Source organism: Zootoca vivipara, chromosome 16 (genome assembly GCF_965207765.1).
Source record: "Zootoca vivipara chromosome 16, rZooViv2.hap1.1, whole genome shotgun sequence".
In the NCBI taxonomy this organism is placed as follows: Eukaryota; Metazoa; Chordata; class Lepidosauria; order Squamata; family Lacertidae; genus Zootoca; species Zootoca vivipara.
The window spans coordinates 20,799,002-20,816,119 of NC_142599.1; the positions used below are offsets into that span (position 1 = coordinate 20,799,002).

Consider the following 17,118-nt stretch of genomic DNA (forward strand, 5'->3'; position numbering starts at 1 on the left):
ATGTAATACTGTAGCATTTTTTCTTATAAGAAAGGAAGGCTATATAATAGAGAATGATCTAGTTCCAGTGCTCTTTTATTCTGTACAGGCAAGAACCCTGAAGATGTAGTGAGACGTTACATCCAGAAGGTGAAGAACCCCCCAGATGAGGTGAGCTAGCCGCTATCTCTCAGTCTAATCTACTTCATGGGGAATCCAGTTATGTCACACTAAACTAAGGTTACCAGACGTCCCCGTTTCCCGGGGACGGTCCCCGGATTTACAAATCAGTCCCCTACCATCTATTTAGTAGGAAGTTGAAAAGTGTCCCCGGATTCATTGGAAAAAAAATATGGTAACCTTACACTAAACTCCTTAGAAGAATACAAAATGTAAGAATAAAGACCCTGGGCAAAGGGCAAGCTAAGATCCCAGAGAGATGCCTATGTACTGTAATTTTCCCCCCTGATCCGAGTGGAGAGGGGTCTGGAAGCTAAACTATATTAAGAAATGGCTGGAAGATCTGGGTGTGTTTGACCTGGAAAAAGAGGTGACGAAGGGGTGACATGGAAACTATCTTGAAATAGCTGAAGCAGTGGTGTAGCGTGTGTTGCCAGCACCCGGGGCCACGTGGAGGGATGGGTGAGTGAGAGGTAAATGGATGAAGTACGCATTCAACTGCCTAATGGCATCCACATCACCCAAGAGATCACAGCCGCAGAGATAAGAAAAGAAGGGTTATTCTGGAGAGGCGGCTTCCTGGTTCGCACGGATAAGTCATTTTCAAAGGAGCTCAGTGGCGGAAGAGCACAGCTGTGTTGAGGCAGCGCCGGGTGTTGAAATTTTGCACCCCTCACAATTTTTGCACCTGGGGCAACTGCCCCTGTGCCCCTTGCCCAAATGCTACACCACTGAGCTGAAGGGTTTGTCATGCAGAAGATGGAGCAGGCGAGCTCCAGAGGGGTAGGATTGGAACAAATGGGTGGAAATGGCAAGGAAAGCAGATTTCAGCGAAACATTGGTGACTGTGGAACACAGGTGTCGGGTGCCCCTTCCCTGGAAGTATTCATGCTGAAGCTGTGCCTGCAAAAATAAGGAGCGGAAAGAGAGGGGTGCCCCCTGGCCTCTTTCAAAATTGGAGAAAGCCCTAGAACCAGCTTTCTCCCCTGTGTTTACCACTCAACAGTCTTCGAAACTCCCATTGTTCTAGGCGCATTTGTTGACAGGGAATTTCATTAGGGCGAGCAGTTTCTGAGCTCTGGGTGCAATACTGTGCCTAAGATTTCAGATTAAAACTCCCGAGTGGAAGGAAAGGAGGACCTTTTCCTGCCTCCCCACTTCCATCTACTCTCTGAAGACTGGAGAAGAATATTAGGGGTGGGTGGGCAGGGGAAGAACTAGACCGTGTGAAAAAGGAATGTAATATTTTAGCTGCAGTTCATTCGTTTGCAGCGTCGTATTCCTGTCATTAAAAAAGCGTGCCTAGACATTCCGTTGTAGCGCCCATAACCTGGGTTTAAGCTGCCATTTAGCTCCTCGCTTTCCTATCTTGGTTTCTAAGCCTGCCACTCATGTCCCCAATTTGTCTCTCTCCAACAGGACTGCACCATCTGCATGGAGCGGCTGGTGTCCTCATCGGGCTACGAGGGGATCCTCAGGCACAAGGGGGCCAAACCGGAGCTGGTGGGAAAGCTGGGGAAATGTGGGCACCTTTACCACCTCCTCTGCCTGGTTGCCATGTACAACAATGGCAATAAGGTGAGAGACCAGAGGCGACTGGATGGTTGGGTGAAAGGCATGGATGGGAATGGTCTTCTCTCTCCCAACACACCTTTCTCTCATTTTAAGCCACACAATTTTCAAGTCCTGTTTTCTGCAATAAATAATAATACAGTCGTACCTCGGAAGTCGAACGGAATCCGTTCCAGAAGTCCATTCGACTTCCAAAATGTTCGGAAACCAAAGTGTGGCTTCCGATTGGCTGCAGGAAGCTCCTGCAGCCAATCAGAAACCACGGAAGTCCCGTCGGACGTTCAGGTTCCAAAGAACGATTGCAAACCGGAACACTCACTTCCAGGTTTGCGGTCTGCGGGAGCCAAAACGTCCGATTACCAAGGTGTTTGGGATCCAAGGTACGTCTGTAAAGAAATAAAGGTAGGGTTGCCACCTTTGGTCAGGCAAAATATGGGACAAGTTGGTGGGGGAACTGGGGGGCTAACAATTACTTTACTAGGTGCAAAAATGACAAGGGGTTGTTTCCAATGCTGGTCATACTCAGAGTAGACCCAATGAAACGCATGGATCTAAGTTAGCAATGCACGTCAATTTCAATGACTCACATCCTCCCCACCTGCTGAATTTCTGCCTGTCAGAAGAATGGTAAATGTAGAAAGTTTTAAGCAACCTGAAGAACGAGCTTCTTCTACATCTGCCTGTTCCTCTTTCTCCTCCCACCCTGTCTTCCTTTCGCCTGTCAGGATGGCAGTCTGCAATGCCCCACTTGCAAGGCCATCTATGGGGAGAAGACCGGGACTCAGCCCCCTGGGAAGATGGAGTTCCACATTATTCCACACTCGCTCCCTGGCTACGTGGACTGCAAAACCATCCGCATCGTCTATGACATTCCTGCAGGGATCCAGGTGAGAAGGATGGGGAGGGAGAAAGAGGAAGGGAGAGGAAGGGTTGTGGTTGTTGATTCTTATCTATCTATCTATCATCTATCTATCTATCTATCTATCTATCTATCTATCTATTTTATTAAATTTATACGCTGCTTGGTTTGTTTGTTTTTTAAAAAAGGACCCAACAACCTCAAAACAGTTTACAGAAAAGATAAAACAATAAAAACTACCAACAACAATAATTTAAGATGTTGGAAAAGTTAAAATAACAATAGACTAAAAGCAGACAAAAACTCACATGGACTTTCTAAACATCAGGGCAGGCTAGTCGACACAAAAAATGTTTTTATCGGGAGCTGAAAAAAAGTGCAGCGGAGGCACCTGCCTGACATCAAGAGGCAGGGAGTTCCAAAGTGTACGAAGTTCTTATAAATGCCGGACAGGTAATCTGTGGCAGCTGTAACAATGGCACTTCCGCCGATCGAAGCAGTCGAATAGGCACCTACGGAGTGAGGCGATTTCGCAGGTAAACTGGTTCCGAGTTGTTAAGTGCTTTATATAGTAAGAGGTACACTTTGAGCTTGACACAGTAGCAAATTGGCAGGCCGCTGTGTTGATAGCAATTGTGCTGCAGCAATCTGCACTGCAGCTTCCAGATCAAATGCAAAGGAAGCTGCACACAGAGTGCATTGCAGTATGCAGTAATCCAGTGTTTGATTTACCGGTATTAGTTGCAAAATACAAAACCTCTCTAGGCAACTTACATATATTTTTACACACACACACACACACACACACACACACACACACACACACACACCCCATATTGGCCTGAATATAAGCCGCCCCTGAATATAAGCCGCACCTTTAAAATTCTGCAGCCATTCACACCCGTTCCGTTTTACCGTATGTCTGTTTCAGCAGCAATATGATAAAAGCCCATTTTTGTAAGGCCGCGAATTTAAGCTGCACTTTAACTTTTCACAGTCAGAATTTTTGGGGGTGTGTGTGCTTATTTTGGGGCCAATACGGCATATTTAATGAACTTTTCACAATATACCCAGGGGCAGGAAAGCCATGTTGCCCTGGCCCCGTGACCTTTGCTGGCGCAACATGTAAATGAGACCTCTTGCTTCACCAGGGTCCGGAGCATCCAAATCCTGGGAAGAAGTTTACTGCAAGAGGCTTCCCTCGCCACTGCTACCTTCCTGACAACGAGAAAGGCAGAAAGGTAGGCAGCTGAATTTCCACTGGGCTCTGGGTGGGGCCTTCAATACAGAGGAGAACATTTCCAAGCTTCCCCTCAAAATCCAACTTAGCCGAACGCCGAGTTTCTGGCATCTTCGAAGACCCCTTTGGAGCCAAAGCCCGAAAACCTGCCCTTGCTTTTTAAAGCCTGTTTCTGAAGCCATGAGGACTAGATGCTTGCCCGTTTTGTTTTAAAAGGCCTGGATCCTCAGGGTACCTCGTTTCGAAACCAGCCGAGTCATAGATCTTTGTTCCAAAGCCGTGCTCTTCGGAAAGCAGCAATGTGAGGAAATGGTTGAAAAGGCACTGGTTTGCAGGATCCCCCGATCCAGCTGCTACATAAAGGTGGCGGAAAGGATGCTTGCAACTTGGAGTGATGCTTTTAGTGTCAGGCAGTAGTTTGGCCTTCAACTAGCTACACCAATCATTTTTGGGGTGGGCCGCCTCTTGTTTTCTAATGGGGTTTTTATTCCCTACCTGTGAAATAGCGGGTGGGCACCTAGCTTTGCATGCAGAACGTCCCAGGTTCAACCCCTGGTATCTCCAGGTAGGGCTGGGAGAAACTCCTGTCTGAAACACTGGAGAGCCACTGTTGCTCAGAGTAGGCGGTGCTGAGCTAGATCTACCAATGGCCTGATACAGCTCTTTTTTTTCCCAGCCTCTGCCATGTCAGGGTTGGGGTGTATGCCAGGGATAAAGAGAAGGGTCATTGGTTCAGGAGCTGGTTCATGCCAAGCTGGCTCAGTGCCAGTTGTTGTTGTTTGGGGGCTCAGGAAAAAGGTATCAGAACTGCACTCAAAGCCCTGGTTTGACTCAGTTTATTTATTTATTTATCCATTTATTTATTTATTATCCCTGCGCACCTTTTACTGTAATCTGTCTATTGTTTAATCATGGTATCCTAAATTCATGCTGCTTTACAAGCGTCATTGTATTCCTGCCAATGATTTCAACTGTTTGCAGTGGTTTCTCAAATACCGTACTTTTCCATGTATATGACAATGTTTTCTCTTTAAAAATCATGCTAAAAACTGGGGGTCGTCTTATACATGGGTAGTGTGTAGGGTGGGGTTTGATTAGCTGCTGCCGTGGCTGTCAGCCGCTACTGTGCATGTTATTGGTTGCTGCGTCAATGGGTGGTTGTCAGACTCTGCCGGCGATGGGATAGACAGGAGGCAGATTTTGCGACAGGTGTTGGTGAGCCATTTTTGGCAACTCCCCCCATTTTCTTAAATTTGAGTCCCCCAAAATAGGGGTCGTCTTATACATGGGGCGTCTTATAGACAGAAAAGTACAGTATGTTAGAAAGTTATTCCAGTCTTTTAACTTCCTGGTTTCTGATCTTTCCCGTCAGTCTTGCTATTTCTGCATATTCCATCTGCTTGCTCTGCCCTGCTTTGGCTCAGTTTAAGTAAGCCAGCTTTCTTATGTTCCAGGTCTTGAAACTCCTGATTGTGGCCTGGGAACGCCAGCTGATCTTCACCATTGGGACATCCAACACAACAGGCGAATCCGACACGGTGGTGTGGAACGAGATCCACCACAAGACCGAATTTGGGTCCAACCTCACCGGCCACGGCTACCCCGACCCAAACTACCTGGACAACGTCCTGGCAGAACTGATGGCCCAGGGGGTCTTGGAAGCCAACCTGAAGGACTGAAGAGGCATCGCGGCTGCTCTCTGCCGGCCACACTTTTGCCATGGGCGTTGCGTGGAAGCACGAACACTGCCTGAGTCCGTCCGTCCGTCTGCGTATGTGTGTGCGTGTCTCTGTTGATCAGCTCTCAACCAGCATATCGGGATAAGCCTGGTCTTCAAGACCTCTGATGTTGCCTGTCTTCACTTCTCCAACCTGGGTCTTCAGCCGGGTCTTCACTTCTTCTGATGTTGCCGGTCTTCACCTCTCCAACCAGGTCTTCAGCCTGGCCTTCACATCTCATGTTGCTTCTGCTGTCTTGACTATGGACGATCTCCACACAGCGGTGGTGCCAGACATGGCCAAAGGAAACGCCAAAGGGGCGCTCCTCTCCCTCCAGAACCGAGGACTGTCTAGATCGTTCCTAAGTTTCCCCAGTGGAGGAAGACCACCCGAAACTGTGCAAGTGAGCAACTGAAGCAACCTGCTCTTCTTTTTCTTTTATATATGATACATACATACATAACACAAACCCCTATATATTCTAGGCAGTCTGCAATATTCCTCTTGTCCTGACTGTGTTTGCACATTACACCATCCTATGCTACATATCTGCCGCTCTGTAACAGGATAGCAAGTGTAATAGAGGAGATATATGAAGCCAAGTGTGGGAAGTGTTGGTCCTCCTGCCTGCCCCCTCCCGGGAAAACTCTTGATTCTTGATTCTTTCTGCATTGGTGACTCATTTTGCCTCATAGCTGCCAAGTACCCCGTTTACTCCCGTTTTTCTCCTGCCGGTGGCCATTTTTTTCCTTTCTGATTTGCCCTTCTATGGGCACAAAAAATGGCCACCGCCGGCTTCAAAAGTTGCATCTACGCATGGCCGGAAGTGCATAGATGCGACTTCCTGTGTTGGCGGCGGCCATTTTGGTGCCCATAGATGGGTGGGCCGACACCAGAAGTTGCGTCGACACACTTCCTGTCATGCGTAGAAGCTACTTCTGAAGCCGGCAGTGGCCATTTTTGGTGCCCATAGAAGGGCAAAGCGACACCGGAAGTTACATCGACGCAACTTCCGGTGTCACATGGCTGCCGGTCCCGGATTCTGCAGTCCGGGACTTGGAAGGTAAGTTTTGCCTATGTGATGCGTTTGCCACTTTGCCAGGAGGCAGGAGGCAGTAGGAAGGAATTCTGGCTTGGGAAGCCATGGGCTGTTGTATCCACCTAAGCCCTACTCAGGGTAAACCCATCGAAATCAATGGACCTCAGTTAGCCCGGTTCGTTCATTTCTGCGGGTCTGCGCCGTGTAGGACCTAGGATGGGCTACAAGCCTAGGATGGCCAAAGAGAGGTGTGACATCTTAATGACGGGCACGGCAGTGTTCCTCACCTCCGCTTTGCAAATTGCCTTACACACATGAGCATGCTGGTCTTTACGGCCAGGACCTGGAGAGTTTACAGCCTAAAGCAAAGGTTGAGACGCTGCCGCCTCCCATTCCATCAACTTTCCGCTAGCATTCAGGGCAAAACCCTCTCAATCTCGGTTTGCTGGCCTTCACCTCTCCAGCTGGGTCTTCACATCTCATGTTCCTTTGGCTGCCTTTGCTGCCCAGCAATGTTTCTGAATCCCAGTAGCTGGAAACCACGGGATTGTGTTCAAATCCTGCTTGCTGGTTTCCCACAGACATATGGTTGGCCCGTGTGAGAACAGGATGCTGGACTAGATAGGCCGTTGGCCGGATCCAGCAGGCTCTTCCTTTCAACTGGATCTGATTTCAAGCACTGGCAACGGGCCATCGAAGCTGGTTTGGAGATGAGGCCATGTAGTGCTCCGTACTTCTAAGAGCTTGCTGCTGCTGCTGCTGCTGCTGCTCTCCACCCCGCCCACCACAGCATTTGCTGACTAAGGCAGGTGGCTCCCTCTGCCTAAGGTTAGGGCTGGACCTGTTGCTCTCATTCCATGCTATGGGATGCCGTCCCCCTAAAAGTTGCTGGAAACCACAGGGGGAAGGAGAGTCCTCTTGTGCTTGGATCCTGCTTGCTGGTTTCCTACAGGCATCTGGTGGTAGAGAAGAGGATGCTAGACTAGAGGGGGCCCCTATGGCCTGATCTAGCAGGCATTTCTTATGGTCTTAGGATGGTCTTTGCGAGGGCAAAGAGGGAGTCTTGCACTTCAGATTCTCCTTCAGATTCTGATTTGGGCACATTGGCCTTAACCTCAGAGAGGGGGGGGAGGGAATATGGCAGAGGTGTATGAAACAATGCATTCTGTGGGGGGGGGAATGGCTTTAGAGAAGGCTTTCCCCGCTCTCTCATAATACTAGAACCCAGGGCCAGCCAATGAGGCAGAATGTCGGGAGGTGCAAGATGAAGTCACACCCTGCAGAGCAAAAACTCTGGAATTGGCTGTCGCAGGAGATCACACGGTCTGCCGTTTTGGACAGCATTAGAAGGGGATTAGACAAAATGATGGAGGGTAAAGGCTATCAATTGTGACTCATCAGTGACACGGGGCACATTAGTCCAGCAATTTTTAAAAAATGTTGCCTTAATCAGAAGAGATAGTTACCGACACACACAAACAAACTCAAACCCGTCCTAAGATTGCAAACTTGGGGTTTTTTTAGTTTATAAAAAAATGTGATGTTTGTGCAGGAATGTGATAGGTGAAGCTGAATATTGGAATATTTAGGACAGATGAAGTGACTTCTTTACAGACTGGGGAACTTGCTCCCACAGGAGGCAGTGATGGGCACGCACTTGGATGGCTGCCTTCACCCAAATTTACTGTTCCTCTTCCAGGATCCACCTCTGCACAGTTTAGGGTGCGCCTGGTTTGACCAGCAGCCCTCAAGTGTTGAGCCTTGCCTGGACAGCCCCCACAGTTCCTACCACGCCCCTGAGCTCCTGTTGCCTTAATATGACCAGCGGAAAGGAGAACTGTGGGCACCTCTGGCTTCTCCAGCCTCACCAAGTCATTGAGGAGAGAAGCTGCCTTCTCATTCCCACTCCTTGCCACCATTAAGACATGAGTGGGGGAATCTCTTTCAGACTGAGGGCCGCGTTCCTTTCAGGGAAAGCTTCCAGGGGTCACATGCTAGTGTCGGGTAGGGCCAGAGGCAAGAGGCTGGTTTCTGCATACACCCTTCTCTATCCTCCATGGAGGAGGCAAGAGGCACGATCAGTTCAGGGGCATGTTCCCAGCCAGGGAAAAGCATCCAAGGGGGTATGTGAATCAGGGCCAGTGAGTGGTGTGGCCTAGGAAGAGTCCGGAGGGCCAGACAGCCTGGATAGCTAGTTGGTTAGAGAGTGGTGCTGATAACGCCGAGGTTGCAGGTTCGATCCCTGTGTGGGGCAGCTGCTTACTCCTGCATTGCAGGTGGTTGATGATCTTCAGGGTCCCTTTCAACTCTGAAATTCTCTGGTTCTAGGGTAAGAGATGCAAGGTGGGCCACATTTGGCCTGACGTTCCCCACGCCAGCCTTAGGACAGTGCTTAAGAGCACAGTGATCCTTTCGCATATGGGATCTTAAGGTATCTGACGCACAGAAGGGGGAATTGTGGCTGGTGCCCCTTCTCCTCACCCCACCCTCCAAGTACCACTCAGGCCCCTCCACCACCCCATACCCAAGTCCCCCAACTTAACTGCTTTTTCTGCAGATCCAGCAGGAATGGGAGGTGGACGACATGCCCTTCAGGGCTGGATTTACCCATAAGCTCCATCGTCTGCAGAGAGTAATGTCCCTGCTGTCTGGATTTTGCCCAGGCACAGTGCGTGCCCATCTCCCTCGAAACTCATTTCACATCCCTGGTGCTCATAACTCATGTCTGCCCTTTGTTGAAAGACGAGGAAGAGGGAGCAGCGGCTGGCGTTTTGGGTTTTTCTTTATATAAAAAAAATAATCATTTCCCCCTTTGCAAAGGCAGGTTTCTGCTGCAGTGATAAAATCAGCAGGGAACGGATCCAGCTTTTTGCATTGAAATCCTGCCAAAGTTATCTCTCACCTCATTAGGCAGCACATCCTTCCCCAACCTGGGCCCTCCAGAAGTTGTGTGCTGCAGTTCTTATCAACCCCAACCCAATATGGCCGTAAGACGCCAGCGGCTGATGGGAGTTGTACTTCAAGAGGGCTTTGCTAAGTGGGGCTGATGGGAGTTATAATAATAATAATAATTTATTATTTATACCCCGCCCATCTGGCTGGGTTTCCCCAGCCACTCTGGGCGGCTTCCAACCGAATATTAAAAACAGTACAGCATCAATCATTAAAAACTTCCCTAAACAGGGCCGCCTTCAGTTGTCTTCTAAAAGTAAAATAATTGCTTATTGCCTTGACATCTGCTGGGAGGGCGTTCCACAGGGCGGGTGCCACTACCGAGAAGGCCCTCTGTCTGGTTCCCTGCAACCTCACTTCTCGCAATGAGGAAACCGCCAGAAGGCCCTCGGTGCTGGATCTCAGTGTCCGGGCTGAATGATGGGGGTGGAGACGCTCCTTCAGGTATACAGGACCAATGTTGGAGTCCAAACATCTGGCTGACTCAAGGTTGGCCAAAGCTGATGCAGCAAGTTTGATTGTCCAGCTATCAGTGTTGGGACTTTGCTACATTAGTCAAGAAACAGCGTTTTGAATGCGTTATAAACATGCAACGCCAGCAGGGCCGGCTCTAGGTAGAGCCCCGGTGGTGCGGTGTGCTAGGGCGCCGGGCTGGTAGGTGGGGCGCTGCGCGGCAAAGCCGCGCGGAAACCATGCTGCACCCTGCGAGGGCGGGGGCGCCGGAGCGATCTCAGCGCCAGGGCGCCCGACCTGCTCGAGACTGCCTGAACGCCAGATGGCACCAGAGAGCAAAACAAATTTCTAAGCGATTTTCCATAGCGTTTTTTTCCTTTTGATATAACGATTTAATTTCTTACTTTTTGTAGCTCCCCCCCCCCCTGTGTGTAGATCCACCCTTGGTAAAAAGGCATATATTTGTGAAAATGTGATACAAGAATGCTTCAAACTGGGGAACATGGCTTGCAAAGAATGTGTCCATTAGCACTAAAATTCAGGTGAAATTTCATGAGGGATTTTTTTTTCCAAACGGATGAGGGCGTTGGGTATGTTTAGACTGAGAGGTGAAATGAGAGCCATCTTCAAATATCTGAAGGGCTGCCCCATGGAAGATGGAGCAAGCTTTCTCCCCCCCCCCCACTCCAGACTGTAGGACCTGAACCCAGTCGACTCAAGTTACCAGATTCTGACTGAATGATAGGAAGGACTTTCTGATGATAAGAGCCATCTGACAGTGGAATGTACTCCCTCTGAAGACGGTGGACTCTCCTTCATTGTGTGTGTGGGGTGTTAAACAGAGGTTGGATAGCCATCTGTCAAGAATTCCTTAGCTGTGATTCCTGCATTGCAGGGGGGTTGGAGTAGATTGCCGTCGGGCATCCTTTCGTAGCTGCCATGTCTCCCGTATTCCCCGGGAAATCCCCATTTTTCCAGCTGTTTCTAGCTGAAAAAAACGGATTTTTTTTGTTTTCCCCCGGTTTATTCTGGCGCGGCGGCCATTTTGGAACTGGGCGGAGCATGCTCAGAAGCGACTTTTGATGCTGCTCTGCCCAGTTCCAAAATGGCTGCAGTGCGACTTCTGGCGCGGTGGCCATTTTGGAACTGGGCAAAGCAGCATCAAAAGTCACTTCTGAGCATGCTCCGCTCAGTTCCAAAATGGGGGCAGCGCTACTTCCAGTCTGCTACTTCCGCCCGGTCCCTTATTTCTCCGACAGCAACTTGGCAGGTATGCATCCTTTTCAACCCTACGATTCTATGATGCAGATTGTGGAGGCTGGACTTAACAACTGGAAAAATGAGAAACCAAGAAAAAACAACCAAAATGGACAGATTTGTCAATCCCTGAACGGGAGATTCCCAGAATTTACACCCCATTTGCCAGTCTGGGGCAAGAAAGCATAGGGGCAAGTCTGGGGCAAGAAACCATTTCATCCTCTGTTCATTGCAGGCAGGGTTGTTTCCGTTCTGCTGCAGTTTGTTTTCTTCTCAAAGATACATTATTCATCTCACTGTCACCTGCAGCAAAAATAATGTAACTTAAGATAATTTAAGTAATCAGTTTGCATTAATTACATTGTTATTGCATTGTTGTACCACATTCATTTTAATGCAAGGGGAACTTAATGCATTTTTTGTGGGGGGGGGTAACCAATTATGTATCATTTACAAACTGAAGGCAACAACAGCCAACAACCAGTTGACTGATTTCCGTTCTGGATACAGGACCAAAAAAGCAAACATAATCAAATTCTTCATTTCCGTCGGAATTTTCCAACATCCCTAGTTGCAACTCAGACATTTGGGCTGCATCTTTAAACACACACACACACACACACACACACACACACACACACACACACAAACTCAGTGCCGTTTTCTCTGCTGTTCTTTTGCTGCTCCTGCTGGGCTCTGCACCTGGAGTGATTATTCCACTCCACGTCAAAATTGCCGCCTCCGGCGCTGTGACAACCCCCCACCTTGACCCAGCCGGTCTCATTTGGTGTATGAGAATCAGCACGGCTTGATGATTATTATATTATTGTTATTACTGTTAGTATTGAAGTCTCAAGGTGACTCGCAAATGGAGGAAAGGTACAATGTATGTTAAAACAAGGTGAGCACTAAAAAGTGGTCCTCCGTCAATTCCCAAGCATCGACCCCGCACAACATCAAAACGATCATACGAAAACATCTGTCTGAAATAATCCCAGGGCAGCGAGGATTAAAAGTAACCACCAGATGTCCAGGAGAACAGGGGAAGTCTTTGCCCGGTGCCAGGAGTACCTTAGAGTCAGCACCAGGCGTCTCTCCCTGGGGAGAACATCCCATAAATCAACCCCACTCACCCTCCAGGCAAGCAAGAGGCATGACCAGAATTCCTGGAGACACATTCCAGGCAAAAGAACTCAAGGAGGGAACAGAGCAGGGCTCATGGGAGGTGTGGCCTGGAGGCAAGGGGTGTGGCCTTGGAAGTAGGCGTGGCTAGGGAGACCTCAGATGATGGTGGCAGGTTGGTTCCTACGGGAAGAGTTGTTGCATGAGGTATATGAACCAGAGGTTAGCATTATGCTCTTTCTCTTCAACCCTCCTTTTCTTGGCTAATAGCAAGAGTTTGAGCCTGGTTTGCAAGAGTGTTTCTGAGGATGTGCCAAGTGCCTTTCTCCTCCCAACTGTGCCACCACAACTTCCCTAGACAAAACCACACATGGCCATGGCTAGATTGGAAGGGCATCCAGGCCACGTCCCTATCAAGGGTACATCTCCTTGGAAATGGCATCTGTGTGATGCTCCTTAAGCCAGATCAAAAGGGTGAAGAAACTCCTCCGTACTGTTCTTCTCTTCTCCCTGCTTCCCTAACAGTTAGGATCCAGTTTATTGCCGGAAGCAGTGGCAGTGTTGTCTTCTAAACCAGCAGAGACCAGAAGGCACCCAGGCAAAGGACGCTTGCTCCTATGCCAGCCTGAAAGACTTCTTCTGCTACTTACCAAGCAGCCCAAAAATGTGCGCCAGCCTCACTACTGAACCTGTCAACAGATGAGTGAGCAAGCTCACTGAGTGACACAGAACTCCTCATTACAAGCTCAGTTTGTGCAGGCTTATTCTCGATCCTCCCTTCATCCAAACGAGCATCACCAGAATCCCAGTTCGTTCCATAGATCACGTAACTCAGTTAGTTACAGCATGGTGCTGATGATGGCAACGTCAGAAGTTCGATCCCTGTCCAGGACAGCTCCATATTCCGGCACTGCAGGGGACTAGATGATTCTTTGGGGGGGGGGTCCCTTCTATGATTCTGTGTTCAAGGATGCTTTATAGCCTGGCAAAGCCACTTGCCCAGGGGTGGGGGGAGTAGGGCTGGTGAGGGGTGTGGCCTGTGGAGAAGGGGTGTGGCTGGGAAAGGGGGTGTGGCCTGTGGAGAAGGAGTGTGGCTAGAAAGGGATGTGTTGCCTGTGGAGAAGGGGTGTGGCTGGGAAAGGCAGTGTGGTCTGTAGAGAAGGAGTGTGGCTAGAAAGGGGTGTGTAGCCTGTGGAGAAGGAGTGGCTGGGAAAGGGGGTGTGGCCTGTGGAGGAGTGTGTCTAGAAAGGGGTGTGTTGCCTGTGGAGAAGGGGTGTGGCTGGGAAAGGGGTGTGGCCTGTGGAGAAGGGGTGTGGCTGGGAAAGGCAGTGTGGTCTGTAGAGGAGTGTGGCTAGAAAGGGGTGTGTAGCCTGTGGAGAAGGAGTGGCTGGGAAAGGGGGTGTGGCCTGTGGAGGAGTGTGTCTAGAAAGGGGTGTGTTGCCTGTGGAGAAGGGGTGTGGCTGGGAAAGGGGGTGTGGCTTGTGGAGAAAGGGGTGTGGCCTGTGAAGAGTCCCAAGGGCCCAACAGAAAGGTCTGTCGGGAGTTTCTCACCTGGTCCCTAAGTCTGAGATTTGCCACTGTGTCCTATGGTTTGAATGCACATATGATCTGAAGCACATTAATAGCGGGGGCACGGGGGATCTATGGCCCTGTCAACGACTGCAAACACCCACCAATCCCAGCCAGCATGGTTGATGCTCAAGGATGATGGGAATGGCTAGTACTGACAGCATCTAGAGGGCCACTGGTGCCCCCACCGCTGGGTTATTGGGTGGAGGAGAGTCAGGTCTCAACAGCCTCACATGGGACAAGCGTGAGAGGTTGCATTTCTGAGCATGTCTCACTCTGGAAGGGCCTGCTGGGCGGCGGGGAGGAAAGTTGCCATGTCAATGGCATGGTCAGCAGAGGTTCCTGTCTGGAGATCCCAAAGGGCTTTTGTAATTTCCTTGGTGTCTTTCTCTGTTCATGCTCAGCATGTGTTGATGTCTTTACAAATTTATGCAGTAAATGTGGAATCCAAATGCTATCTCTGTGTTGCATTCTTTCCTCTCCAGACGAAAGCACCTTGCTCGATAGGGACTTGGCTATGTTCGGCGCACGTTAACTGTCAGGGACTGGCTGGGTGAGGAAGAGTTGTGGGTGCTGCCCGCCCTGGAGTGACACAGAAGATGACTTAGGCCCTGGATCATGGTGGTGGGACACTGGGGAGGGGCAGTCTGGGGGAAGCGATGGGCTGGGAAGCAAGCACACTGCCTTGCCCCTGTGATTGAGAGGGCTGGTGTAGATGTGCTTTTGAAACACACACACACACACACACACACACAGCCACTTCCTTGTCCCATTTTTAATTTGAAATGGACAGTTTTAAACTGCTCAGAGAGCAACAACATTTAGAAACAAATAATAAAACACTTAAATATACCTAGTTCAGTTATTTACATAGACGTTTGTTTGTTTGTTTGTTTGTTTGTTTGTTTAAAAAGGAGGCACTGGCTTCAAAACAACATTTAATTAATTTTTTTGCTGCCTTGGGTGTCAAGATCCCAGCAGTTCAACCAGCTTTCCATTGATAAGATCTGATTTTCAAATTTGCTTGTGTGTGAAAGGACCAGAGCCAGCTCCAGGTTCGATGGAGCCCCCAGCAAAAGGGGGTGAAGTCCCTCCCTCATGATATCACACACCCACACCCGTCCCTATGGGCTTGCGTCATGACAACAGATGAGAAGCCACCCGCCATTTAAATTCCCCATGATGCAATGCTCTGGAGGGATGCTACATTGGGTGCTCAGGGCATTGTGGGAAAATACAAAATGGCGGCAAGCTCCCTAATCACTGCTGCCATTAGTCTGCAGCCAAGGGAATGGGCAGATGAGAGAGACAAATAACAGCCTCAGCAAACCCTCATGAGTTGCCTGGACCACAGCAGCTGCCTGAGGATGCTAGACCACCATTGCTGGAAGGGAAAAGGGGCAAATACTACATTGTCATTGATTCACATTTACAGTCTTCTCTTCTTCTAAGGAGCTCTTCTTAAGCCTCACGACAGCCCTGTGAGGTAGGCCAGGCTGACTGGCCAGTCCAAGGTCCATCATCTTCACAGCACAGAGTGCACAACCACCAACATTTCTCTGATAAAAATAGGGATGCCCTATTCCACAACAACAACAACAACAACAACAACAACAACAACAACAACTTTATTGTTCATACCCCACCCATCTGACTGAGTTGCCCCAGCCACTCTGGGCAGCTTCCAACATATATAAAAACATAATAAAACATTAAACATTTTAAAACTCCCGTATACAGGGCTGCCTTCAGATGTTGTTTAAGGTTGTATAGTTACTCATCTCTTTTGGTTGGGGGTCACATAACTCCATAACCTCCAACATTTCTCCAGTGAAAATAGGAGCATCCTAAGGAAAAGTGGGACATTCTGGGATCAAATCAGAAACTGGGACTTCTGTAAATCCCTGGGGAAAAGGAACACTTGAAGGGTCTGAGAGTGATAGGGTCTGGAACCCAGGTTTCCCTCTCTGGGCTCAATGGTTGGGGGAACCACATGACAAGCAAGCCTTGTGCCTTTTGCCATGGCAGCACACATTTGGGTTTCCTGCTATAGAGGGGAAGGGTGCAGGACCCAGAGTTGAAGACTTAGAAGGCCTTGCCATAGCTTGCTGGCTTGCTCTCGAAGAAGAAGAAGAAGAAGAAGAAGAGTTTGGATTTGATATCCCGCTTTATCACTACCCGAAGGAGTCTCAAAGTGGCTAACAATCTCCTTTCCCTTCCTCCCCCACCACAAACACTCTGTGAGGTGAGTGAGGCTGAGAGACTTCAGAGAAGTGTGACTAGCCCGAGGTCACCCAGCAGCTGCATGTGAAGGAACGGGGGGGGGGGGATGCAAACCCGGTTCACCAGATTACAAGTCCACCGTTCTTAACCACTACACCACACTGGCTCTCTAAGCAGTTCAACCACAGCTGGCTAGCTGAAAGTTGCTGGAAACCACAGGAGAAGCTCTTGTGCTCAGATCTTGTTCGCCAGTCCCCCAATTTGGGCCTTTGGTTGAGAACAGGAAGCTGGACCAAGTGGCCTGATCCAGCAGGGTCTCCTTAGGTTCTGGACTGGATAAGAAATGCCCGGAGGTTCCCAGAAGATCTCCATCTGGTCAGGAAGCAGGGAGAAGGGGAAATAATCTCCCAGGGCTTAAAGATTCCCCACCTACCCAAGGGAGACTGTGCCACAGATGCTTTGGTGCAAGGCATGATTTATGGGGCCATTTAGCGCTGCTGCGCCATCAGCTTTTGGCAAGGCGTCCCTGGAGAGCTGGGCTTTGCGGCTTTTCCAGCACTCAGAAACGTGGTTTGTGAAGCTATTATCTCTCTGCACTCGCAGCAAGCCAGGAGCCTGGTCGGACGGCCTTCCCCACTCCCCACTGCCCCAAATATCACTCCAGTGGCAAGGAGGGGCTGTGTGAGCCTTGTGCCACATTGCAAATGTAATGCCCCACCTGATGGCTCCCCTAGTGCAAGCAAACACCTGCTTCCGGTGGCCTGTCCTAAGCCTGCCCTCAACTCTCTGGGGGGGAAACCTATTTCTGGTCCTTTCACTAGACTGCCCCTGTGTGAGTCACATCTGCCTGCATTTACAGTAAAAACAGGCGTAATGTTTTCAGAGAGGTGGGAGGGCTGTCATCGCTGCCCTCAAAACACAGACATTTCTCTCCAGCCCAGGAGAAGGTGGGGGA

At 49.5% G+C, this 17,118-nt stretch overlaps 1 protein-coding gene across 3 annotated transcripts in view; it reads left to right on the forward strand.

Annotated features, from left to right (window-relative positions):
- DTX1 (deltex E3 ubiquitin ligase 1) overlaps window positions 1-6,150 on the forward strand; it is a 49,226-nt gene extending 43,076 nt beyond the window's left edge. For all 3 annotated transcript variants that reach the window (XM_035099297.3, XM_088659660.1, XM_035099298.3), the window contains 5 exons: window positions 89-150; window positions 1,579-1,737; window positions 2,457-2,618; window positions 3,742-3,831; window positions 5,285-6,150. In XM_035099297.3, coding sequence (XP_034955188.1) covers window positions 89-150; window positions 1,579-1,737; window positions 2,457-2,618; window positions 3,742-3,831; window positions 5,285-5,509 — 698 coding nt within the window. In that variant the 3' untranslated portion in view covers window positions 5,510-6,150. The remainder of the gene's footprint in view (window positions 1-88; window positions 151-1,578; window positions 1,738-2,456; window positions 2,619-3,741; window positions 3,832-5,284) is intronic.
- The last annotated feature ends 10,968 nt before the right edge of the window (window positions 6,151-17,118 follow it).